Here is a 27,470-nt window from a genome sequence, read left to right as displayed (position 1 = left end):
AGGTATTTAGGTATAATATTAATTTCGTTTTGATAGAATTTAAAATCTCAGACAGGTCAATGATCATTATTAGCAAAGTTAAAGGTGAAATGATATATTTGAAGAAATTTATAATAAGTTGACATGGTCTGAAATGAACGTTTAAATAAATTCTGAATTTATACATCCACCATGGACATTGGATGCAGAAGCCGTATTAAAAGCTATGGGGGCATGCAAAATCCAACATTCCAAAACACTCATCTGTACTCACGGCCGATCCGTACGGGTATATACTGCATGTACAAATTTTTGGAATAAAAATTTAATATTTACACATATCCAAGAATTTTGTAATAATAGATCAAAAAATAAACTTATGTGGATACAAAGCCATGTTGCCATAAGAGGCAATGAAGTTGCAAACACGGCTGCCAAAAGCATTTCTCTGCGATTTCCTAAGTATACATTTATTCCATCTATAAACAAGAATTCAATTAAATATGCAAATCAGCTTATTAAAGAAAGAGTCGATAAGTTTTGGGATGAACACAGACATATTTATAGAAATATCAACCCTAAACGAAAACCATTGGTCATGCCGTCAACCACAAATATTCTTCAAAAATATGTTATACACGCTTAAGACTAACCCATTGCAAGGTAACCCATACACACCTACGTACTTAAAAGAGAACCAGCACCAATATGCGATTACTGCAGAATGTCAAATTCGGCATATCATTTGAACCTTGAATGCCCACCACTCCAAAACCGCCGATCAAATGATTTTCATCTAACATGCATTGGATTTGTTAAAAACTCCCTCTCATGAGAAGTTTTTTAATTGTAATAAATATTGATTGGTTTTAAGTCTGGAGTATTATCCCAATGGCTTAAACTTCATCATTACATTCTGTGACAGAGAGTAATGTTTTTCAAAACGAACTGACAGTGTTACAAAGTTTTACTGATCGCTACCAATATCATGATTTCATCCGGGGAAGGGAATTATCAATTGGCTTTTCAGCTTTTTGAAATTATGGCTTTTTTAGCGAAAACCGAACTCTTTAAGTGTCTAATATTCTCCAATAAATGAGAGTCACACTCACAAGCACAAGCAGAGCATGCAGAGTGATGAATACTACTTAGTAGCTATGAGGAATTCTCCAATACAAATTAGGTCTATGCAAAGTTGTCATGGTTTGTGCTCCTGTTTCAGACAAGCCACGTTACGATTTAACCAGGAAAGACAAAAGATTTATTTTGAAAAGTTAGAATTAGAAACATTTGAATTATTGAAAGAAACTTCTAGTTTTAACTTCATGTATACAATTTTGTTTTACAAGAGATTTCGAAGTCGTTAAGATTTAAGCAAAAATACAGACCATTGATCTTGTGAACTGAGAAAATACGTCCTTCTCAAAAGATTAAAGACCGGTAAATTGCTTTTTGTTGTCCCGATTCAGTTGGAATTTCTTGCTTTTCACAAATATCATGATATTATGGAACATCTTGGCGTAAAAAAAACTTTCCTCATATAAAAAACAATGCAGTGAAATCCATAGATGAATATTTCAGGAGGTGGCTGCGTTTTTCCCTAAAACCAATGTTCAGGTGGAACGGGTTAACAGAAACGTGATAGACAACGAAAAAAGTAATACTTGGGACAAAAGGCCTACAGAAATAAGCTCCCATGAAATAACACCCCAAACGGAAATGGCCCCAAAAGTTTTGTTGTTGTTTTCCATATACATGTTGGGGCATATTTTAATTTTCAATTTGGGGTGTTATTTCATGGGGCCTTATTTCTGTACGCCGGACAAAACATTAGAAACCGTTGAGTTCACTTTAGATATTAGAACAATTTATGAATATCTCCGCGACTAGGGGGTGGATTATCGATAGCAATTATCGTTGAGTGGAGTTGTGAGTTGTCAAAAACCTTCAACTGAAGTTGCGAATCTCAGTTGATGAACCGGCTATTTTGCAGCAACCAGTTATTTTCAGTTGCAGCGAATGAAAGGAAAAAATATTTTCATAACAATTGTTGATTATTTGCATGATTAATTAATTTTTTGTATCAAAAATATGGTGAAAATAACAATAAAACATCAGTTTGAAATATTAATTGATAAATTGAGTGCAAATCCAATGTGCACATGGGTTCCATCTATACAGCCGACAACACCAGGGAATTTCGTTTTTGAATAAAAATGATTTTTGTTTTGTCTTCTTTCCACCTCCGAAAATTTCGAAACGATCCAATTTTTCGCACAATTTGTCCTCTATCAATTGAACAACTTCCTTCAATACGCTCGACAATGCAGATTAAGCCATGCAATTGTAATCATTTGCCTTGGGACCTTTGGAAACTTCCCTCTGAAGAAAATCTCAACGCAGCGCACGCTTTTAAAAGTGGGGGTATTGCTGTTGATCTGTAACTTTGAAGTCATTCTTTAACGCTTCCACAATGTAAACTACGACATCCTTTTTAATCGAAAATACGCCTTAAAGTCCAATTTACATATGCATATTAAATGATTTCGTTTTACGAAATCATAGAATCAAATGAAGTGTATTTACATCTGTTTTTTTTGCGTCATTTGCTTACGCACACAATCGCACATACACACTTATACAATAACACAAACACACGCACCCGCACACAATATATTTATTCTGTAAAATAGGAATTTCACAACACAAATGTGTATCAAATAACTTAAATTAATTTCAAAAACAAAAAAACATATTTTTTGCAAGTTTTTTAACCATTTATTTTCACTTTGTCATCGTTTGAGTATTTTTGTTTTTCTACAACACACACAAACAAACAAAGACATCATAAAATAGTTGCATTTTTGGTAGTTTATGACGAAAAAGCAGGGTTGCGTATAACAGTATGGTGTTTTCGTGCGTTGTTTAGAATAAATGACGTAGTTATCGTCATTTATTTTTGTATGGTAAATGACGCAAAATGTTGCCTGTTTTAGCAAATAAATGACGAAACTGCTCTAAATGACGAAAAAGTTGCTAATGTAAATTGGACATAAACCTAAAATAATTTACTGATTATACAGATCTTTCCAACATGAGCTTCAACTTATAATGCAAGTGGCAATTCCAATGGATTCGACTTGTCCCTCAAATTTCTTCTAATAGATGTCATGTCTTGTACATTTTCTTCATCATCAAAAAATAATTTCACTCAACTTATCATTTTAAAATGGTTTTTTTTGCGAATTGTGCCTTTTGGATTTAATAGAATTCACAAGTTTGAAAAAACACTGATCGATAACAGGTTTATCGACAACGCAGTTGGGTTGACACCAATAATACAACATTTTATCTCAGTTGTGCTGACAATTGACAACGCAACTCAAGTTTAGTGGCAATGCGTAATCGACACCTAGATTTCGATTAGACAAAGTGCAGCTAACAAACAACGTGCCGCACAACAAAATTGCAGATCCCAAGAGAAAACACCCGATACTGTACAACAAACAGTGTGATTATGTCGTAAATGGTCAAAATTAAAGAAATGAAAGTCTAATTTTTGGTACCAAATGTGTTCATATCTACTCCTAACATGTTAAATTTCTCTAAAATAAATTTGTTATGGATTACTTCTTACTGTACTCTTTGGGAATATCAGCAAAAAGGAAAAATTTTAGCAGGTTGGATTTCGAGGTGAATTTTTATTTATTTATTTTTTTACTTATTTTCAATTTACATATGCCCAGTCTTTCGACCTTAAGGCTGTATACTACAGTATAATGTTCAATTTAATATTATATAAAATAGCTTAAATATATTAAATATATTTGACCTACTCCAATTGTTTTGTTCCGAAACAAAACTGAGGGCAAATCCCAAAACCAACAAAATAAAAACACCGGTGGAGCACAACTGGAACCAACGACTGCGAAAAGCAGGCACTTTTAAAGAGAAATAAAAAAACACTTATTTTCCCGCAGTATGCGAATCAAAAAAACACTTTATTTTTTTATTGTATTAAAAAAAAAGAGTAAATGTGTCGAATTCGATTTAATAAAGAAATAAATACAATTTATTCGACTGCGCTATTCGGACCTGTTCTCCGAACTTAAAAAACAATGAAAAAGCTAAATATTCGCTCCATCAAATTCCAACGAGTGCGCCATCTTAGCAACCAGTGAAAAATATCCCACGCTTCAGACAGAGTGGCCAGATCAACCCTTGATGTGATGGTTTGACACAACCGATAGGGATTCCAAACTTCGATCCTTCACGAACGTGAACATCCCGGCCACCTTTCAGTCTTTCGGAGCCAGACAGTCCCGAACAGAACTCGAAACTCATGGAAAGATATCAAAAAATAAAAAAAGAAACAAAAAAATAATAAGGAGCATTAGTGGGTTACTAATAAAAGTGCAAATTATGCACATTGGTTTCATTTTAATTCAGTTTTGAAACCATAAAAATTCAATTAAAAAAAGTAATGATAAATTCATTCATCAATAATATAAAGTAATTAAAACAGCAATAAAAACTTTGTTAAATCCAACAGCAAAATCCAAGGCTCTGTTAAATTTAACAACAAAATCCAATGGGACACAGGCTGCAAAAGAGTAATACATAATGTGCATCATGGTTAAAGCAAATATACATTCTGCCTTACGGAAATCTAAGGGGTATATGTCCCGGATATAACGTATCCGAAAATAGTGAATTGCGCCAAAGGTTTTCCAAAAGCACCTCCGCTAACACCATTCCGAATGATCTTCGAATACAAATCACCACCTAAGGTTATGTGAACTGGCGCCGATGTATGAAAATGCTCGTTGGCTAGCTGCAGTCCCGGGAACTCTTCCACAATGCGTACATCCCCGACTTCTTAAGAGTAACCACTACATGGTTGCGACGAACTTTCCCATAAGTTTCCACGGCAGTCGACATCCCGAAATTTCCTCTAAGTTGAAGAAGGCATCTGGTCTTGTTCCCGACTCGAACAACCCTTTGGCCCATTCTTTGCACCAAAGACTCGGCAACAATCGAACTCTCGATACTGGGGTCGAGCACGGCACGTTCGTGGATATACCGATCCCCACAGATGATCTTGACCACTGCTGTTGCTTTCAACAATATCGTCTCCCGCAGACTGTAAGTAGGGATCAATTCTGTCGACGTTTCCTTTCGCCTATACGATTTACTCTTCCGACCATTGTACGGAACCATTACATTGGAGGAATCCTTCGATGATTTGGTGGACGATGTATGCTTAAAAGCGTGGGACGAACTGGGTCCCTTTTGCTTAGAAGCTTGGGACGAACTGGGTCCCTTCTGAGACGCATTTTTGGACGAGCTAGGTCCGTTATCCGATGGTTCTGGCTTATCCGAAAAATCTTTCTTCGGTTGAGATTTGGACGAACTAGGTCCTTTCTCATCAGCGCCTTTCTTCACTATCTGTTTAGACCAACGGGGTCCAGGTTTGTGAAGCAAAGTGTGGTGCGTATCTCCACATTTTTTTGCACTCTCCTTTACTTGTGCTTGTGCGCTATGTGTGGTCGTGTCCCTGACAATCGGCACAATGTTGGTAAATGGACACCATCTTCATCCTCTTAGCGTACTCCATGCTCAAAAATTTCTTACAAAAACGAAGTGGATGATCGTTGAGACAAACGCGACAAATAATCCGTTTCTTGCTCACACGATTTTCGGCATTGTACTTTTTTAGCTTTAACCATGATTCTAAAATAAATGAAAAAAAATCTAGTTGGAGGGTAACACGACCAATTTAACTACCGGCCTAGTTATAAGACCACGTTCAGTCTTGACCTCTGCAACGCGCACAAGCTGATCGACGCCTGGCAACACTTTAACAATACCACCTAACCTCCATTCATTAGGTGGAATATTATCTTCTTTGACGACTACCATATCATTGACTTTAACATTGTCGTCTGGATTTTTCCATTTGTTACGTTTAGTAAGCTCCTTCAAATATTCTTCCTTCCAACGTAAACATAAGCGTTGGTTTAAAGCCTTAACCCTTTGCCATCTGTTGAGAATTGATTCAGGAGCCTCGTGTATTTCGGGTTCCGGTGGTGACAATATGGGCCCGCCTATCAAAAAATTACCAGGAGTCAACACATCAAGAGAAGAGACATCATCGGACATAGGACACAAAGGCCTCGAATTTAAACATGCCTCTACTCGAGCTAAAAGCGTCGAAAACTCTTCAAACGTATACTTCAAATTCGCTGCTCTCCTCCTGAAGTGATGTTTAAATGATTTAAACCACCCATATGTGATGCACCTGCTGGGTTAAAATTCCAATTCATACCCCTCGTTGAATTGGAATTTGGACAACCTCGACGGGACCCAAAACGGGAAAAAGCTGCCAAAAAAGTAGCTGACGATAAGTCGCTTACCGCTTCTAGATGGATGGCACGTGTGGCAAAACACACAAAAAGGCACACATACCCTTTGGTAATTAAACAAGCTCGACATGTATAATTCTTTATATCATAGGGGCCAGCAAAATCCACCCCAGTTCGAGTGAAAGGTCTAGTATAGTATAGTCCTAGAAAGCGGCAATGAGGCCATCAGTTGACTTCGAGTCTGTTTGGCCATTATGGTACAATTACGGCACCGACCAATAGGCCATCGAATTAAATTCTTTGCTCTCGTTATCCAAAATTCTGTTCTTAGAACCCGAAGCATCAGTTGATTACTGCCATGCAAAGTCACTTGGTGAATAAAATTAATAAGCAGCCGTGACATTTTACAATTATAAGGCAAAATAAGTGGATGCATTTCGCTAGGAGGCAACTCCGTAGCATTTGGCCAACGCGCATTAAACCCTTTGAATCAATAAAGGGATTTAAGCTAAGTAAACTACTTTTCGAAGAAAGTTCTTTGTCATTCGATAAGGAATGATACTCATCAATGTAGTGAACCTGTTGAGCAATCATTACTAAACGTTCTTTTGTCCTTTGGATCTCTTCGGAACCAATCAATTGTTTGGAAAAACGTTTTTCCCCCTAGAGTCGATCAACAAAACGGAACACATACGACATAAGACGCAAAGCTTTTGCATACGATGAAAATTGGTGCAGAATATCCTCATAACCTTTGATAAAAGTAGGGAATTCTTTAACCTTTCTCCCCTCTTCCTGCGTATCGAAATGACCAATGTCTCCTTCCCACTGGCTACTCGAATCTTTAAGTCATGAGGGTCCATACCACCAAAGCGGCACATCTACAAGAGTTTGAGGTCGAATACCTCTACTGATCAGGTCTGCAGGATTAAATTCCGATCGAACATGCCTCCAATTGTGTTTTCCAACCTTATCAACAATTTTCGACACTCTGTTAGCAACAAAGGTGTTCCATGAACTTGGTGGTTTTTGTAGCCAAGCGAGAACGACCATAGAATCAGACCAACAATAAAATTTAGTGTTCTTCTCATCAAGACACAAATCTGTTCTTACAGATCCCATAGTTCCAACCTAGGCATCGAAACAACTTTCAAAGGAGCCAATCTTGATTTTGCCAACAACAAATGAGTTTGCACTGATCCTTCATCAGATGCAACCCTCACATAAACACAAGCCCCATAAGCTTTCTCAGAAGCGTCTGAAAAACCATGAATTTCAACTTGAGCGCTAGGTTGAAAACCAACCAATCTAGGGATTTTAATATTGTTCAACGAAAGATAGTCAGCAACGAATTGCTCCCACTTATGGAGTATTTTCGCGGGCACTACTTCATCCCATCCAATTCCTTTACTCCAGATCTCTTGCATCAACATTTTTGCCACGACGATCACAGGGCCTACCCAACCTGTGGGATCAAACAAACTGGCAATAATAGACAAAACTTCCCTTTTTGTAAAATTCTGGTGGTAACCCTTGCAAAATTTGCTCTTCGTTAGAAGTAATCATAGAAAAGCCAGCAGAAGATAGAGCACAAACCAATTGATCCCTAGCTTCTATTGCTACTTCTAATTCATGAGCACCTGCTAGGGCATCATTCGACGAAAAATTTTGGCCGCTAAAGGCAAGTCCTTTTCAACATCTGACGCTAACTGAAGCAAAGTTCTAATGGCCAAAAAAGGTGCACAATTTACACCAAACGTGACTGTCTTCAATTTAAAATTCTTTAAAGAGGCTTTAGGATCCGTACGAAAAACCAATCTTTGAAACCTTGTCTGATCCTCATTTAATCAAATCTGGCGATACATTTTCTCAACATCACCATTGAAGACATAACGATAAAAACGCCAACGAATTATCAATAACATCAAGTCGTTTTGAAAAATCGGACCCGGATATAGAGTATCATTCAAACCTGTAGTGGACTTACTGTGGAGGCATTAAAAACCACTCTAACCTTGGTTGAAGAACTTTCAGGTTTAATGACAGCATGATGTGGCAGATAAAAAGAACTGGAGCCTTCATCATCTTGTGTCACCTCAGTCATATAACCCAAAGACTCATACTCTTCCAACACGTTATCGTATATAACTTTGAATTCCGGTTTCTTGCACAATGCTGATTCGTTTCGAAAAATCTGTCTACAAGATCTCATTCTTGACAGACCTAGACGCTTTCCATTCTCATACTGAGGCTTAAAAGGCAAGGAAACCAAATAACGACCATCTGACAATCTTCTCGTGGTCTTTTGGTATACATCCTCACAATATTCTTTTTTTCTTCCAAAATTTCTCTAACAATTTGTCCATTTCGACTGCCGTACAAAAAGGGACACAGGTCGTAAATGACCCCGTGTTCGCGCTAGCAATCGGACCTGTCAGAACCCAACCGAAAATAGTCTCTTGAGCCAAAAGCGACCCTAGCACATTTTGTTGCACGCCACCCAACAAAATCTGTGGATAAATATCTCCACCCAATAGAATGTCGACCTGGTCACTCTTTGCAAATTTGGGATCAGCTAAAGGCGCAATGCCCAACGAATAAATATCTGGAATGTCCAGAGTGTAACTAGGCAGTTTCCCAGTCAATTTCGGCAAAACTAAACTAGAAGCTTGGACTTCAAAACTATCACTATGGGGCGATTTCAACAAAAACGTACATTGCTTTTCAGTAGATCCCGCTAATGCATCATTAACCCTACGATCCATAACCAGGTACCCGGGTACTTTTTTGAACTTTAAAGTGCTGCTATTCCTTTATTATTGAAGATATCAACATGAAACTCTGGATCATCAGAGATTTCGGCTAAACTTAGAGACTGGATAAAAGTTTATCAAATTTGGTTAAATATATTAACTAAAAAATTAGTTTAAAGTTTTTGTATCCGGGGGTCCATAACCAGGTACCCGGGTACTTTTTGAACTTTAATGTGCTGCTGTACCTTTATTATTGAAGGTATCAACATGAAACTCCGGATCATCAGATATTTCGGCTAAACTTAGAGACTGGAAAAAAGTTAATCAAATTTGGTTAAATATATTAACTAAAAAATGACTTTAAAGTTTATGTATACGGGGGTACATGACCAGGGTACCCGGGTACACAAATAAAAAAACCCAACATTTTCTACATAAAAACACAAAACCAGTCCTTTTTTTGTGAGCCTTTCTAGCCTAGAAAATGCTCATAGAAACCAATTTTATCTAACAAACATGAAATTTGTACAGTAGAGATGTAAAAACTAAGCGATTTTAATAATTTGTACATATAAATATTATTTTATTTGAATGTAAACGAAAAGACTTCACTTGGGTACCCGGGTACCCTGGTTATGGACTCCCGTTCGTCCAGGTGGTTATGGATCGTAGGGTTAAGATCAGAAATTCTGCACCCTGGACTCAGTATTAGTTATGGTCTGTGCAGCCTGTCGACTAGTACTAGGTTGCGCATCAGAATCGGTAATCACAGCTGAATTACTCTGCTTAGAATCTCTATGCAAAAGAGTATGATGCTTTAAATTACATTTTGAACAACTCATCTTCTTTGCACATTGATTCAACTTATGATTGTTGCTGAAGCAGTTTAAACAAGGATTATTTCGTTTTATTGCAAGAAATCGTTGTTCCTGGTTCATCTTCAAAAATTTCGGACAAGACTTCAACCAGTGATCTTGAGAACAAACAAAGCAAACATTTTTATTTGTATTCGTCTGATACGACTTCACTCCTTTGCTCGAACTAGAAACATCATGTGTTTGCGTAGCAATGAAATTAAAAGAAAATAAATAAAAACAAAAAGGATTAGAATTTTTTCTCAAACAATATTGAGTTATTAATTAATTAATTGGATTAATCGAGCTAACATGGCCTAAGGAGTTTTGTATTGAAAAATGAATTCTAGCGAAATACCACACACTCAACCATTACGCTACGATCGTTTCGCCTGGTGGTTTAAGCCAGGCTCATCAGGCGTATTTGAATGCTAATGGCTAGAAGACAAAGGCTGATTTTGATAACTTCCATTTATACAAACGTTTTTACAAATTTGTAATTATGATGTATTTATTGAAGTCTTTTTCTTTATCAAGTCACCCTAGTGTCTTGTCTAGGAATCATTTTCTCAATACATACACATATACAATCGACTAGTTTGTTGATATGATACATTGGCAGTGGCTCAGAACGCTGAGATCTCGACAACATTGTCTGTTTGTTGGAGAGGACTCAGGTTCAAACCTCAGCCGGGCTCTGCTGTGAAGTTTTTATTTATTATTGTCTTTTTAGGACGAAGGCCATTATTTATGAAGTTTTTAATTAATTAATTGGATTTCAATTAATTAATTAAAAATTGGATTTCAATTAATTAATTAAAAACTTCATAAATAATGGCATTCGTCCTAAAAAGACAATAATAAATAAAAACTTCACAGCAGAGCCCGGCTGAGGTTTGAACCTGGGTCCTCTCCAACAAACAGACAATGTTGTCGAGATCTCAGCGTTCTGAGCCACTGCCAATGTATCATATCAACAAACTAGTCGACATGATATCCAAAAACTTCAAAAACTGAAGGCATTACAATTCATGAAGGAAACCCCCCTTCGATTGTATATGTGTATGTATTGAGAAAAGGATTCCTAGACAAGACACTAGGGTGACTTGATAAAGAAAAAGACTTCAATAAATACTTCATAATTATAAATTTGTAAAAATGTTTGTATAAATAGAAGTTATCAAAATCAGCCTTTGTCTTCTAGCTATTAGCATTCAAATACGCCTGATGTACCTGGCTTAAACCACCAGGCGAAACGATCGTAGCGTAATGGTTGAGTGTGTGGTATTTCGCTAGAATTCATTTTTCAATACAAAACTCCTTAGGCCATGTTAGCTCGATTAATCCAATTAATTAATTAATTAAAAACTTCATAAATAATGGCCTTCGTCCTAAAAAGACAATAATAAAGAAAAACTTCACAGCAGAGCCCGGCTGCCCCGGCTGAGGTTTGAACCTGGGTCCTCTCCAACAAACAGACAATGTTGTCGAGATCTCAGCGTTCTGAGCCACAGCCAATGTATCATATCAACAAACTAGTCGACATGATATCCAAAAACTTCAAAAACTGAAGGCATTACAATTCGTGAAGGAAACCCCCCTTCGATTGTATATGTGTATGTATTGAGAAAATGATTCCTAGACAAGACACTAGGGTGACTTGATAAAGAAAAAGACTTCAATAAATACTTCATAATTACAAATTTGTAAAAATGTTTGTATAAATAGAAGTTATCAAAATCAGCCTTTGTCTTCTAGCCATTAGCATTCAAATACGCCTGATGAGCCTGGCTTAAACCCAGGGTTTCGGAGTCGGAGTCTACGAGTCGGAGTCGAGCAATTTTGCTGGAGTCGGAGTCGGAGTCTGAGTCGAAAAAAATAACTCGACTCCGACTCCGGGCAATTTTTTCTACAATATAAAAATATAATATTAAATTCGGGACACCAATTTTTTTCAGAAATCATTATTTATTTTAAAGGAGAGCTAAAAAGACGTATGAGCAAACGGAGAACGATTCACAGGATATTTACTGTCATTTGAAGTCTAGTCTATTCATTTATATTTTGATTACAAATTTTATGTCCAGAATATTTTTTGAAACAGTTGATCCTTTATTTTTGTTGCAAGCAAAAGTAATGTTCTTTGACAATCGAATTATAATTGCACATTTAACGTATTTTATATAAGTCTTCTGTCAGAAGATCTACTGGTCTTCTCACAAAAGTCTACTGATCTTCTTGATCTTCTGATCATGTGTTTTGTTAGATGTCACCCTTGTTTTTTATTATAGGACCTGCTGGACTCCTATGAAGGACATTGTGGTCGCTATGGGAAATCTTACTGATTACACTGTGACATAAAATGGAAGTCAATGTCTTGGGAATGAAAGCCCCTATTGAATATATTAAGAATTCCAAAGGACCCATAGCAGAAGTTTCTGAGTTATGACGTAAAGATTGTTTTATTGACCCTCAATAATGCTTGAATAAGTAGCTTTATCAGGCATGTCACAGAAACGAATTCCGATCGAAAGTGGAATTAATTCCGTATTTAGCTTCTTCAGAAAACGAAAAACGAAGAATTTTTCGGAATGAAACCACTTTTGATTTTGCAAACGGAATTGTATTTTTAATTTTTTTTTAAATTTGTCACTTTAAAATAATCTAAAAACACTTAGAAATAATAAAAATGTTGTTTTGTTAACAAATTCACATTTAATTTCATATTTAAACTAAATAATGAAGTGTTCCAATTTTACAAAATCGATCGGAATCTGAAGAAGCTTAAACAAAAACGATCGAAATGAAATTACGGAATTGAAACCATTCCGATCGGAATCTGTGACATGCCTGTATATCTTTGTTTGGCGATATTGTTTCATAATTTTGAGATGAAATGTTTTCAGATAAATGGAATGAAGAATCCTTTAGTAGATTATTTTTTTCTTTTAGCTCAGTTCCATCCAAGTCCTTTTTGTTTTTGAATTGAAAAATAAGCACACGATCAGATTTTCTACATGAAAAAATCTACAGAAATGTTCCTCCTAAAATGTTGGTAAGGACATCAAAATCGATCGATTTTAAGGGGTTATGTCCACTAACAAATTTTACTAAATCGAATATTTGTGTTTTATTTGTTTATTTTAAAGAACAGGTGGAATAGGCTATGATGCAAAATTTTCGAGTCGATCGGACAAAAATTTGCTGAGATATGGGCGTTAGAAAGAGAAAGTTCATTCTGATTTGTATGTAACATCGAAGTTTGAAATGCGGTTTTATCAAAATGACTTTTTGGAATGCAGTGCCCAATGTAGCTCGAAAACGGATGATCCGATCTTCATATGTTTTTGTGGGATTATTATACATATAAAAAGTTTGTACTTAAGCTAGAGACTTTAAAAAAATGGCGTAAAAACTATCCATTTTTAGTTAAAATCGAAATGTTGATATTGACAGTTCACAATTTTTTAAAAAATTGATATTTTTTAATTCCGTTTTGCAAATAGATTAGCGTATATGGGCCCAAATATACGAAAAAGTTAAAAATTTGTGCATATTTTATTAATGTCTAGCGGTATAGGAATTTACACTCGGAGTCGACCCGGAGTCGGAGCCGGAGTCGTGAAAAAAATTGGTCTGGAGTCGGAGTCGACCCAAAAATACCTCGACTCCGAAACCCTGCTTAAACCACAAGGCGAAACGATCGTAGCGTAATGGTTGAGTGTGTGGTATTTCGCTAGAATTCATTTTTCAATACAAAACTCCTTAGGCCATGTTAGCTCGATTAATCCAATTAATTAATTAAAAACTTCATAAATAATGGCCTTCGTCCTAAAACGACAATAATAAATAAAAATTTCACAGCAGAGCCCGGCTGCCCCGGCTGAGGTTTGAACCTGGGTCCTCTCCAACAAACAGACATTGTTGTCGAGATCTCAGCGTTCTGAGCCACTGCCAATGTATCATATCAACAAACTAGTCGACATGATGCCAATGTATCATATCAACAAACTAGTCGTCATGATATCCAAAAACTTCAAAAACTGAAGGCATTACAATTCATGAAGGAAACCCCCCTTCGATTGTATATGTGTATGTATTGAGAAAATGATTCCTAGACAAGACACTAGGGTGACTTGATAAAGAAAAAGACTTCAATAAATACTTCATAATTACAAATTTGTAAAAATATTTGTATAAATAGAAGTTATCAAAATCAGCCTTTGTCTTCTAGCCATTAGCATTCAAATACGCCTGATGAGCCTGGCTTAAACCACCAAGCGAAACGATCGTAGCGTAATGGTTGAGTGTGTGGTATTTCGCTAGAATTCATTTTTCAATACAAAACTCCTTAGGCCATGTTAGCTCGATTAATCCAATTAATTAATTAATTAAAAACTTCATAAATAATGGCCTTCGTCCTAAAAAGACAATAATAAATAAAATATTGGGGTCGATCGTCGATAACAATTATCGTTGAGTGGCGTTCCCAGTTGTCAAAATTGATCCACGTATGGCAACTCTCAACTGAAGTTGCGAATCTCAGTTGACGAAGCGGCTATTTTTCAGCAACCACAAATTTTCAGTTGCAGTGAACATTTTCGACGAAACAAGAAGTAAAATAAAAGGAAAAATAAACATTTTGTTAACAATTATTGATTTTTTGCATCATTAATTTGTGTATCAATATGGTGAAAATAACGACAAAGCAGCAGTTCGAAATATTAATTGATAAACTGAGTGAAAATCCAAACTTAGCCCGAGGAGTTCGGGAGTTTTGGTGAAGCGGATGAAGCGTGGAGGTCCATTTCGGACAGTTTAAACAGCCATGAACCTCTAACACGAACACCTGAAGAGTGGCAGAGTCTGGATTCACTTTAAAGCAAAGTTGAAAAAGAAAATGCCTCAAAATAAAATAAAATTCAAAGACACTGGTGGTGGTCCATCAAAATAAGTGAATTTATCGCCTTTGGAGCGGACAGCAGCAAATCTTTTGCAAATGAATTTGGTGACAAATACAGTAGGTTCAGTTTAAGTACAAATGACGAACATCCTCCATCTATATAGCCAACTACACCAGAGAATTTCGTTTTTGAATAAAAATGGTTTTTATTTTGCCTTTTTTCCTCCTCTGTCAACTTCGAAATGATCCAATTTTGGCACAATTTGTCCTCTATCAAGTGGACAACTTCCTACAATACTCTCGACAATGTAGATTGAGCCATGCAATTGTTGAAATCATTGCCATGGGACTTTTGGAAACTTCCGTCCTCCAAGAATCGCAACGCTGCGCACAATTTTAAAAGTGGGGGTATTCCTGTTGATCTGTAACTTTCTTTGAAGTCATCCTTTAACGTTTCCACAACGTAAACTACGGCTCCTTTGGCAATCCAAAATACGCCTTAAACCTGAGATAATTTACTGATTATACAGATCTTTCCACATGATCATCAGCTTACAGTGCAGATGGCAATTCCAATGGATTCACATTTCTTCTAATAGATGCAATGTCCTGTATATTTTCTTCATCATCAAAATAATTCCACCGAACTTATCATTTTTTGGGACAGCAAATAAAACTTGACGATCCGAAGATTCAATGGGCAGGTTATATTCCAATCTTGGGTTGTTTTCCAAATTTGCTCGAAAACTCAGCCAAAATATTAAAATATTGTCCAGAATACACAAAAGAGTTATCCAAAGCGCAATTATTTTTAAAATGTTTTTTTTTTTTTTTTTTGGCGAATAGAGGTCACAAGTTTGAAAAAACACTGATCGATAACATGTTTATCGACCACCCAGTTGAGTTGACATTAATGGTACAACATTTTGTCTCAGTCGCGCAGACAACTGACAACGCAACTCAAGCTTAGTGGCAATTCAAGATAGACCCAATTGAGTTATGTTTTATTATGGATTGTTCGTGGAACAATCACTTATTTACCTTTTACAGAGTGTAATGGTTGTATTGCTTTGTGGACGAAATCCAAAGAGCGAGTGAGTTTAGAAAAGCTAGAATGTAACAAAGCGGAGCTTAGAAAAAAGTTACTCGTTAAATCTTGTTACTATCCTTGTATTTGTGTACGAGATACACAAAGTTGTATACAAAGGTAGGGGACAAAATCTAACGCAGGGGTGGAAAACCCATATGAAATATAAAATCATTTAAATTACTTAAACCAAGTTTGAAATTAAACATTGCCGTCCGCGTTGCAACATCCTGCTATGTTGCAAAATTAATAATAAAATTAAAAATAAAATAAAAAATATATACAAGTGCTTTTCATATTCATAGCGATCATGAATACTCACGTAGGGAGCTTCTCACGAGTGAGTTGCAGCTCACTTCTCACGTCTCGACCTATCACAAATGACAAGGGAGGCGCGAAAAAAGTGAAGAGGGTTTCACAAGTTTGAAAATTGAAAATAGTGCCGCATTTTGTGAACCCTTGAAAATATAATTTGCGTTGCCATATCGTTATTTTATTTACAAATAATTTTGCAATAACTAAATTCGTAATTTTTTTTATAAAACATTAATTTATTTTAAATTAAATTAATATTTCTAAAACGAAAAATAATTTTTATCAACAATCCACTTTAAAAATACTTGGTAATTGATAAAAATATTAAATGTTTGATATGTGGCAACATCTGTAACAGCTGTTTTTGTTTTGTTTTGACAGATACATACATACATATGTAAAAATTGTTTATTTACGCCCGAAGAATTTCCGCAATTTGCAAAAAAGTGAACAAAAACCGTTTAAAGGTCATTAAATGGCAAAAAGAAATGAAAATGTTTAATATTGCATTTTGAATGATGTGCGAAACGACAAACGCTGAGGAATACAAAGAAAACCAAGCAAAATTTTGTGGAAGTCGTTCCATGCGATGCCAATATCTCACTGGATCTTTTGTATTAGTTCAAATTAAGTTGTGAAAGATCCCATTTTCAGCATTTGGAAGGAATTTCAAGAATTGTAAATAAATACAATACGTGAAACATCCGATCTCTTCTCCAGCAATAGGACCAATCATATGAATGCTAAGTACAATTCGTGAAATTCGGATCCTATTCAACATTTGAACCAATTTCATGGATTTTAAATACAATTTCTCAATTTTCAAGAAGGTTAACCCTGCAAAAGGCTATATAATATAAACATGCTCTTTTTTGTTAATTTAATCCTTCCTATTGTGGCTTGTTCGTGGAATATGCCATGCCAAGTTGGTTGTTAAGATACCATTCCACTGGGTTATTGAAGATGCCATCCAAAATGATTTGGATCTTTTAGGGGTCACAGTCTTGTAAAAAGAATGGGCGAAGGTGGTAAAAAGGTGACATATAACTTGCACTCATGCTTGAATAGAATCTTTGGCATCGAATATTTTGCTGGGAACCTTAGCGAAGTACCTACAAAAAAATTTTTAGAAAGGTGTTGCTCCTGATAGGATCCTCTTCCATTCCTGTTTTCATCATATGATTCTGAACCGCTTCCCATATCTGAAAAATTTTGGCCAACTTCAACTCCACCTCCAAATTACGCCAAACTCGATTGAGGTCTTCCTTGCTTCATTGATACACGGATAAACATGTATAGTTGCCAAAAGAATTTCTAATTGTTTTTTATTTGTTACCTTTAACGTAAAACACAAATAAATACAATTGATAATCATTGCAAAAGATTCGTTTCTTGTCGATTTTTTCTATAAAAAATGTCCATAGTTACATTTTTTTTGTTCAACTCACCTTGATTTCTGTGGTGAGAGAAAATTGCCTCACATTCTCACTTTTTTGACATTTATGATAGCTACTTTTCTCACGAACGTGAGTTTTGTTCTCCCTTATGCTGTTTATAATAAGGGAGGAGGCGAGAGTGAGAAAACTCACGGTGAGATGATGTTCATGATTGGGCTGATTATTTTTTCTTTAATTCATATCTTTTCTTTTTACTTTTTTCAATAACATTATAAACTAGTAAAAGTTATTGCTCGATGAGCAGGATCATTTGTTGGCTCGAAGAGACCTGATCCGTTAACTTTTTTATTTGGCAAATGACTCGAAGAGTCGTGTGACGAGGGCTCGATGAGCAAGAGGCAATTGAAGATTACCCCTCACATTGAACTTAAATATTACATGGACCCGATACCACCCAACCGAAAATAGTGAGCTGGGCCCATGGGAAACCAGGGCTCGAATAAGTTTGAGGCCTCATTACCTTGTGATAGACATCGGGACCTATGATCATACTGACTGCAGCAGCTTCATTGAACCGTGGGTCCGCTAACTGCAGGCCAGCATAAAGATCCCTAAGGCCGACGGACACAGACTCCGAGGGAGCCACAAGGTGCCCCAGATAAACCACAGGCGCAGACATTAATAGTTGTTGAGCTCCGTCGTATGATGATGCAACGGAGAACTGGCAGAACCTTTCTGGACCAACCATGACATGGCACAAATTGACACTATCAGCCAACGACCGACAAATCAAGCTATGGCCTGCACAGGTATCCGAAGCCCATTAGACAGCAGCTGTACCACCATTGTAGGTCCCAGCGTGGCTACGCGCTGCAAGGCAGATCCGTGCCTTTGGGTAACCAGTTGGGAGATGTTAGTGGTGTTATGTTGGGGTGGAAGCAAGGGACCTGGAACAGGAGAAATATAGGTACCAACGGACGGACGTTTCGATGATCTACTCTTGCGCAATTTTTTGGACGGCTTGGTTGCAACATTATTGGATCGCGATAGTTCTGGTTGCGATGCATTGGTGGGAGACACATCGTTGGGAGAAGATTGGTGGAGCAACGTGTGATGCCCCTTATTACAGATCTTGCAACTGTACCGACTAGTACAGTCGCGAAGGGAATGGGTGTTGGACAAGCAATTGCCACAGCACTTGTGAAGTGCGACCATCCTCAATCTTCTCTCAACACGCATCACCAGAAATTCTTTGCAATCTCTCATAAAATGATTGCCGTCGCATATAACGCATACTTTTTTCGAACCCTGGTTCTTTCGATGGGGTGCCGAAAGTGGTGGCGTGGCCACAGTTTCTCCTGAAGGAACTTCAGGGACCGTCGATAACGGATTTTTTGTTTCCTTAGACGAAGGAGCGGCCTGAGGAAGTTCAGAATCCGCAAGGGGGACTGCCGAAGCATCAAGCTCCCGTTCCTAATCAGACACGGAGACGTTGTCCTCAATCTCAGGGAGAGTTGCAGCCATCTTGCCTAAATCTTCCATCTTCTGTGAAAAATAGAGAGGATGCAACAATACAATGACGAGGAACGCATTATTATTATTTGGCCAGAATGACCAATGTAAAAAACCGTAGGTTGTTTTGCAATTACCATAGCCCGAATATTCGCGACTCCTCCGCTACCATCAATAGTCGTTTTTCATTTCGCGAAAAAGTATAGAGGACGCGAAAGCCGACACGAGATATGGACTATAATAATTACGGTAGCGCAATTAATTTAACGATTGGCCGTCTAATAGTGCCGTTTTCCGTATAGATGTCTGCGACACGTACTCGATTATCAGTACCCGGGTGCACCGCTATTATTCGAACTAATTTCCACGAGGTGGGAGGTAAATTTTCGTGCCGTACTACTACCAAGTCACCCGTTTGTAAATCGCTTTGCGGAAACTTCCATTCCATATATCTTTTATGCAAGCTCTTTAAATACTCTTCTTTCCACCGAAGGCAGAATTGTTGAGTAAGAGCTTTCATTTTCCGGAAGCGATTTACTAGGTGAAGAGGCGATTCATCTATTAAGGGCTCCGGAGGAGCTAGGACCGGAGATCCAATAAGGAAATGGCCGGGTGTGAGTGCTACAGTATGTTGAGGATTGTCATTCATGGGACACAAAGGACGTGAATTTAAACAAGCTTCGATTCTGGAAAGAATCGTAGAAAGTTCCTAAAATGTAAATTTGAAGTTTTTAGCTTGTTTACGGAAATGTAATTTAAAACTTTTTACTGAGGCTTCCCAAAGACCACCCATGTGGGGAGCGTTGGCAGGTATGAACTCCCACGAAAGTTCTTGATAGTGCAGCGTGGAACACAGACTATTTCGACTTTCGCGGGCTACGGCTTTGAAGTCCTGCTCTAATTCCCTAGAAGCTCCAACGAAGTTGGTGCCGTTGTCAGAAAATATAGTTTTTGGACAACCTCGCCTCGAAATGAAGCGTTGGAAGGCTGCTATAAATGTTGCCGTGGACAAATCTGAAGTAGCTTCCAAATGAATTGCTTTCGTAGAAAAGCAAACAAAAACACATACGTACCCCTTAGTGATTTTAGTCAAGCGGCCTGTAAAGGATTTGAGGTCAAAAGGACCTGCAAAGTCAACACCAGTAGTGGTAAAAGGCCTTGAACAAGTTACTTTTTCCGGTGGAAGAGCAGCCATAATTTGGGTACTCGTACGACTTTTAAATAAATGGCAAGTTTTGCATTAATTAATTGTTGTCCTAATTAATGCAGTGAGTCTTGGGATACAATACTCAATTCTGAGATGCGTAACATCAATTGATTTCCACCGTGGATGGAAAGAATATGAATAAACTTTACTAAAAGATGGGCAAAAAGACTGTGGTAAGGACGGACGTTTCGATGATCTACTCTTGCGCAATTTTTTGGACGGCTTGGTTGCAACATTAGTGGATCGCGATAGTTCTGGTTGCGATGCATTGGTGGGAGACACATCGTTGGGAGAAGATTGGTGGAGCAACGTGTGATGCCCTTATTACAGATCTTGCAACTGTACCGACTAGTACAGTCGCGAAGGGAATGGGTGTTGGACAAGCAATTGCCACAGCACTTGTGAAGTGCGACCATCCTCAATCTTCTCTCAACACGCATCACCAGAAATTCTTTGCAATCTCTCATAAAATGATTGCCGTCGCATATAACGCATACTTTTTTCGAACCCTGGTTCTTTCGACGGGTGCCGAAAGTGGTGGCGTGGCCACTGTTTCTCCTGAAGGAACTTCAGGGACCGTCGATAACGGATTTTTTGTTTCCTTAGACGAAGGAGCGGCCTGAGGAAGTTCAAACAATACAATGACGAGGAATGCATTATTATTATTTGGCCAGAATGACCAATGTAAAAAACCGTAGGTCGTTTTGCAATTACCATAGCCCGAATATTCGCGACTCCTCCGCTACCATCAATAGTCGTTTTTCATTTCGCGAAAAAGTATAGAGGACGCGAAAGCCGACACGAGATATGGACTATAATTATTACGGTAGCGCAATTAATTTAACGATTGGCCGTCTAATAGTGCCGTTTTCCGTATAGATGTCTGCGACACGTACTCGATTATCAGTACCCGGGTGCACCGCTATTATTCGACCTAATTTCCACGAGGTGGGAGGTAAATTTTCGTGCCGTACTACTACCAAGTCACCCGTTTGTAAATCGCGTTGCGGAAACTTCCATTTATATATTTTATGCAAGCTCTTTAAATACTCTTCTTTCCACCGAAGGCAGAATTGTTGAGTAAGAGCTTTCATTTTCAGGAAGCGATTTACTAGGTGAAGAGGCGATTCATCTATTAAGGGCTCCGGAGGAGCTAGGACCGGAGATCCAATAAGGAAATGGCCGGGTGTGAGTGCTACAGTATGTTGAGGATTGTCATTCATGGGACACAAATGACGTGAATTTAAACATGCTTCGATTCTGGAAAGAATCGTAGAAAGTTCCTCAAATGTAAATTTGAAGTTTTTAGCTTGTTTACGGAAATGTAATTTAAAACTTTTTACTGCGGCTTCCCAAAGACCACCCATGTGGGGAGCGTCGGCAGGTATGAACTCCCACGAAAGTTCTTGATAGTGCAGCGTGGAACACAGACTATTTCGACTTTCGCGGGCTACGGGTTTGAAGTCCTGCTCTAATTCCCTAGAAGCTCCAACGAAGTTGGTGCCGTTGTCAGAAAATATAGTTTTTGGACAACCTCGCCTCGAAATGAAGCGTTGGAAGGCTGCTATAAATGTTGCCGTGGACAAATCAGAAGTAGCTTCCAGACGTAATCCTTAGTGATTTTAGTCAAGCGGCCTGTAAAGGATTTGAGGTCAAAAGGACCTGCAAAGTCAACACCAGTAGTGGTAAAAGGCCTTGAACAAGTTACTCTTTCCGGTGGAAGAGCAGCCATAATTTGGGTACACGTACGACTTTTAAATAAATGTCAAGTTTTGCATTTATTAATTGTTGTCCTAATTAATGCAGTGAGTCTTGGGATCCAATACTCAATTCTGAGGATGCGTAAAATCAATCGATTTCCACCGTGGATGGAAAGAATATGAATAAACTTTACTAAAAGATGGGCAAAAAGACTGTGGTAAGGAAGAAGAATGGGATGTATTTCTGAATAAGAAATAGTAGGTGAACGTGATAATCGTCCGTTAAGTCTCATAACTCCTGTATCATCCAGAAATGGATTTAGGGGTAGAAGAGAGCTTTTTGGATTTAAGGGAACCTTATCTAAAAAAGACTGATACTCATCCGCGAAGTGTGTTTAGACGTAATCTAGATGCTTTAAGCTCCGAACTTGAGAGGTTGTCATCGTTGTAAATGTAACGACCTCTATATGCACGGTGAGTGTTATGGATAAACCTATACATATAAGATAGGACTCGTAAAGCCCTATCTAAAGATGAAAATCTCGCTAAAAAAAAATCTCGGAATCAGTTAAAAATGAAGCATGCGCCTTGACAGCACGTATTTCAATATCGGTGTCAAGTGAGGTTAAATTAGAAATATCCCACTGAGAACTATCTTGGCGAAGCCAATGTGGTCCATGCCACCATAGTTGGGATGAGGCGAGCTCAGAGGGCGAGACCCCCCGGCTGCCTAAATCAGCGGGATTATCTTCAGAGCGCACGTGATGCCAACTACCTCTGTCTGTAATCTCCTGAATCTTACTAACACGGTTGGCAACAAACGTAGTCCATGTAGATGGAGTTTTGTTTAGAATCGGTCCAGCAATATATCTTTTGGAATGAAATGTCAATTTCATTTTGAATATTTTTTAATAAATCGGAGGCCAGAACGGCTCCGCAAAGCTCCAACCGTGGTAAAGAAACTGACTTTAGGGGGGCTACCTTAGTTTTGCAGGTCAGGAGGTGAGTATAAATGTTTTTATTCGGAGTTACTATCCGAATATATATCACCCCCGCGTATGCCTTTTCTGACGCGTCAGAAAAGACATGAAGTTCGGCGGAACAATCTGGCGTATAATGAACCCACCGATGAATGTGAATGGAATTCACATCCTGGTAACAGTCCTCCTCCTTCAATAAAGGAGAGAACCTTATCATCGATTAAATCTTCCGTGGGAAGATTTTGCAAAATAGCACGGTCATTTGCTGTCCACTTCCTCAGTTCAAATTTTGCAGAGGAAAGAGCTGCTATTAATTGATCTCTAGAATCTAGGGCTGTACATATGTCCTGTTAGTACGTCGTCGACGTACATGCACTTACGAAGTATGTGTGCAGCGAGAGGACATCGATCGTTAGTATCGTCCGCTAATTGTAAAAGCGTCCGTATAGCTAAGTAGGGGGCGCAATTCACGCCAAATGTCACCGTCTGCAATTCAAAATCCTGAACAGGTTTTTGTGGAGAATCCCGGAAAACTATCCGTTGAAGTGGAGTATGTGCCGGATCGACACGTATTTGGCGATACATCTGGGTGATGTCGCAATTAAAAACGAATTTAATAGTCTCCACCTCAGAATAAGCAAAACTAAATCCAATTGCAGAGTAGGTCCCACATGTAAAATGTCGTTAAGACTTTTCCCGTTGGATGTTTTGTTCGAGGCGTTGAAAACCACTCGAAGTTTGGTAGTCTGTTTGTCGGGATTTATCACGGGATGATGTGGCAAGTAACAAACAGAAGTGTTTGTTGAAGCGGCACCAACAGGCCTCATATGATCCAATGCTAAGTACTCATTAACAACTTGATCATAGACTACCTTTACTTGTGGCTTTCGAAGGAGGGATGCCTCATTTCGAAGAAATTGTCGTAAACAATTTGCTCGGGAGAAGCCTAACTCCTCCTGTCCAACTATCTCAGTCTTGAGGGGAAGGCTAACAACGTATCTACCATTTGAATCCCGACGTGTGGTACGCTTATAATAGTCCTCGCATAATTGGTCAGAGGGGGATAGAATTTTACGTTTGGGAATTTCCTCAAGTTCCCTGAAGCGAAGAAGAGTCTTGTCAAGATTTTCCTCTTCTGAAAAGCTCACCTTGGTTGAAAATACAGGAATATTTGGAGGGGGAATAGGACCAGTAATGATCCAACCAAAGACCGTATTTTGTGCTATTAGGGACCCTAAGATATTGATGTGAGTACCCTGTTGTAGGATCTTTGGATAAAGATCTGCTCCCAGCAAAAGATCAACAGGTCGACACTTGAATAAATTGGGATCTGCCAAACGAAGATTTGGCAATTGAGAAACAATGTCAGCATTGACGGTAAAAGAGGGCAGATTGCCCGAAATAGATGGCAAAATTAGGGCCGTAGTATTTATTGAACGCGATGCATCCAATGGAGAAGTAATGCTAACCGAACATAACTTGCGCGACGTGGTCGAAACTGTCTGATTAATCCCAGAAACGGAAGCTAACGTTGTAGTAGCTGTGATACCTATAAGGCATTGTAAACGCTCTGTAATAAAAGATGCTTCTGAAGATGCTTGTCCCTGTGTAACAAAGTGTGATGTCTTTTATTACATTTACTGCATGTGTAGGGACTACTGCAGTGATTAACTACATGTTTAGGGGACAGACAGTTAAAGCAAGAGTTATGTCGCCTAATTGTATTTATTCTTTCAGGAACTGAAAGTTTTAGAAAGTTTTGGCATGCTCTGATGTGATGCGTTTGTCGTGGATAAAGAACACATGTTTTATTGGAAGATGCACGAGAGGACCTAGAAGAAGGAGGGGAATTTCGAGGTGAAAATGTGGGGGATCGGTTCGTGCCAGCATTCAACTTTTTTACTTTTTACTGGTGGATGGTTTGCCAGTATCTATACCCCTAATGTCACGTAGGCAGGTAAGAGTTTGAATTCGTTCTGTAAGAAACGAGTCCAAATCGTCCCAGGAAGACAAAGCAGATTTGTCTTTAACACTTTGTTCCCAAAGTGTGACACTATTTTTAGGAAGTCTCTGAAGACATATGAACACTAGGATAGGGTCCCAGTCTTCAGTTGAGACGTCATAATTGGACATGGCAGAAATACATCCATTAATACCCCTCTGTAATTTCTTTAACCCTGAACTAGTCTCACTTTCTAAAACTGGTAGGTCAAATAAAAGTTTAAGTTGGTGGTTCACCAAAATACGTGGAGTGTCGTAAGTCTGTTTAAGAGCTTTCCACGCAGAACCAAAGTTTTTGTGGGTTAGTGAAAAGTTTGCAACAATTTCATGGGCGTCGCCACTGGTCTTTTTATTTAAATGGCATAGACGTTCAATGTCACTAATGCCAGTATTGATAATATACACAGCCGAAAATAGGTCCCTAAATGTCGGCCAAGAAAGGAAGTCACCGTTAAATACTTCAATGTCGCAGGGTGGTAAATTTAACCTATGTCCAATATGTTCATCACCACAGGATGTTAATGATGTATTGGAGGAATGGTGAGAATGATGCGTGACATCCAACATTGAAGTTGCACAGTCGGAACGATGTGATCTATTGCCTACACTAGCGTGAGGGGAAGATGTTGCTACTGATGACTTGGGCGGAGCCCGAAGTCGATCTAACTTCCTATTAATAGAGGCGAGAGCATTTAGATAAGATCAAAATACCCTGTCCCATAATCTCTTGACCTCAGCTACTTGTAGCTCTAATATGTAAATATCGAGCTCCTCGTCCCGTTGGGCACTGAAGCTGGCGTCAAATTTAACCAAAGCGTCAGTAGCTCTGATAAATAAATCTAGTCGGTTGACAGACATTTTAAATCAAAAACTGAACGTAATTCAGAAAAATTTAAATTAGAAAATCAAAAGTTAAAAAAATCAAAAAAAAAGCTATCAAAAATGTAGCACTTGTACCAGGAATTTCCAAGGTAATTGTTCGAAAAACAATTTTTTATAAAAGAACGACTCTGTAAAACTTCACGAAAATGTACCAAAGTTTTTGGATATCTATTATTTTGCACGAGATGCAAGAAATTTGAAGAAAGTGACACGTGATGTCAAAAACTGTATGCGAAAATCCAGTAAAAATGTTAAATTTTCACCAAAATATTGGTAAAAATAATTTTTAAAACACGTGATGCTTTAAAATAAATTTATTTTATTGGTGAGAATGCACTGAATTTAGAAGTAGTCGTAGACTGTTTCAATAATGTATCGTGAATACGGCAATATATTTGAGGTTTAACGTGATTAAACCACCAAAAATTCTTTAAATTTTAAGAAAAAATTCAAAACTCACTCTAAATTTGTTTCAGTGTATTCAAATTTTCACAAAATGTTTACAGTGTATCGTATAATACACGTAAACTATGGCAATGTATCGAAGATAACACTTGCCGAAAATAAATTTCCAAAAAAATTAAAGAAAAATCGAAAATTCGCAAAAAAAATTTCGCAATTACCGACTGTAGGGTGCACGGACTGTAAAAATGCACGTTAGTAATCGCTAGCGAACAACAACAAATTATTCAAATAAATCACTTTAATTCAAAATAATTAAGTAGAAGTTTTGAAATAAATGTATATGTAATATAATATATAAAAATAATAATAATTTTAGAAATATGACCGAAAATAGGGTGCACGGTGTCGAAAACACGAATAAAATTTGATATCCGAAAGATTTGTGGCATCTCCGTCCCCGCAGTTAACAAATAAGATGAGTGATGGTAACTCTGACAAGAGGCAACAAAAAAGAAAACAGAAGTTAGTTGCTCGCGAAATCTTCAACACCACAGTTTTGGCAAATCAACCTAATTGAAATTGTTTTCCTTTTTACTAAATTAATATCAAATAAATAGTTTAAAATAGTTGTTAAGAGAAGTGACTGTCTTTTATTTCAATAACACTAGATAAACTATAGTGGTGACCCCGTCTACGAACAAACAAAACAAAATAAAAATTTGCAACAAGCAGATCGCGATAATTCGTGGAAATTCATAATACCGGCATACGCACACATAAACACGTACATACATTCAAGTACACAAACGTGCATGCCCGCTTTTGCTCGACAACAGTTTCAACGGTCATTTTGCTTCTCAGAATTTATTAACAAAAACACTTTGAAAACTTATGGTTGATTCAACACGGCAACTGAGACGACGCAATCCAATCAACTATAAAGAGGTCGACTCCAATAGTAGTGAAGACGAAGACGAATTCTTCGAAAGCAGCAACATCGTAACGGACAACAATATGGCAGAAGACTTGCAACGGCAAATCCAATCGCTCCAGGAACAACTGGCTGCCTTGAGTTGTGCCACTCGGCATGAAGACACACGACCTAATCTACAAAAGGTACACATTCCTAA

The 27,470-nt window shown here is 37.8% G+C and overlaps 3 protein-coding genes across 3 annotated transcripts in view; 1 reads left to right on the top strand and 2 right to left on the bottom strand.

The window, feature by feature from the left end:
- The window catches only part of LOC141403598 (uncharacterized), a 261,508-nt gene that overhangs the window by 145,239 nt on the left and 88,799 nt on the right, over nt 1-27,470 (top strand). The gene's annotated exons all lie outside the window — the stretch shown is intronic.
- On the bottom strand, nt 3,949-10,421 carry LOC141403600 (uncharacterized). The gene is made up of 2 exons (XM_073986270.1): nt 4,643-10,421; nt 3,949-4,582 (listed from the first exon to the last, which is right to left on the bottom strand). The coding sequence occupies exon 1, from the start codon at nt 6,139-6,141 to the stop codon at nt 5,734-5,736; it is 408 nt and encodes a 135-aa protein (XP_073842371.1). The 5' UTR covers nt 6,142-10,421; the 3' UTR covers nt 3,949-4,582; nt 4,643-5,733.
- LOC141401619 (uncharacterized) lies at nt 17,897-27,189 on the bottom strand. The gene is made up of 2 exons (XM_073981950.1): nt 27,133-27,189; nt 17,897-24,677 (listed from the first exon to the last, which is right to left on the bottom strand). The coding sequence occupies exons 1-2, from the start codon at nt 27,187-27,189 to the stop codon at nt 23,586-23,588; spliced, it is 1,149 nt and encodes a 382-aa protein (XP_073838051.1). The 3' UTR covers nt 17,897-23,585.

The sequence above is a fragment of the Musca autumnalis genome, unplaced genomic scaffold, assembly GCF_047663935.1.
Source record: "Musca autumnalis isolate F117 unplaced genomic scaffold, ASM4766393v1 scaffold_4, whole genome shotgun sequence".
NCBI lineage: Eukaryota > Metazoa > Arthropoda > Insecta > Diptera > Muscidae > Musca > Musca autumnalis.
The sequence above is the reverse complement of the archived record's forward strand: the minus strand, read 5'-3'. Positions and strand labels throughout refer to the sequence as shown.

Coding starts and splice junctions, on each gene's coding strand:
- LOC141401619 (XM_073981950.1), bottom strand. CDS start 27,189: ATGACCGTTGAAACTGTTGTCGAGCAAAAGCGGGCATGCACGTTTGTG. Junction 24,678..27,132: donor GCACGTTTGTGTACTTGAAT/GTATGTACGTGT, acceptor ATGTAATAAAAG/ACATCACACTTTGTTACACA.
- LOC141403600 (XM_073986270.1), bottom strand. CDS start 6,141: ATGTCCGATGATGTCTCTTCTCTTGATGTGTTGACTCCTGGTAATTTT.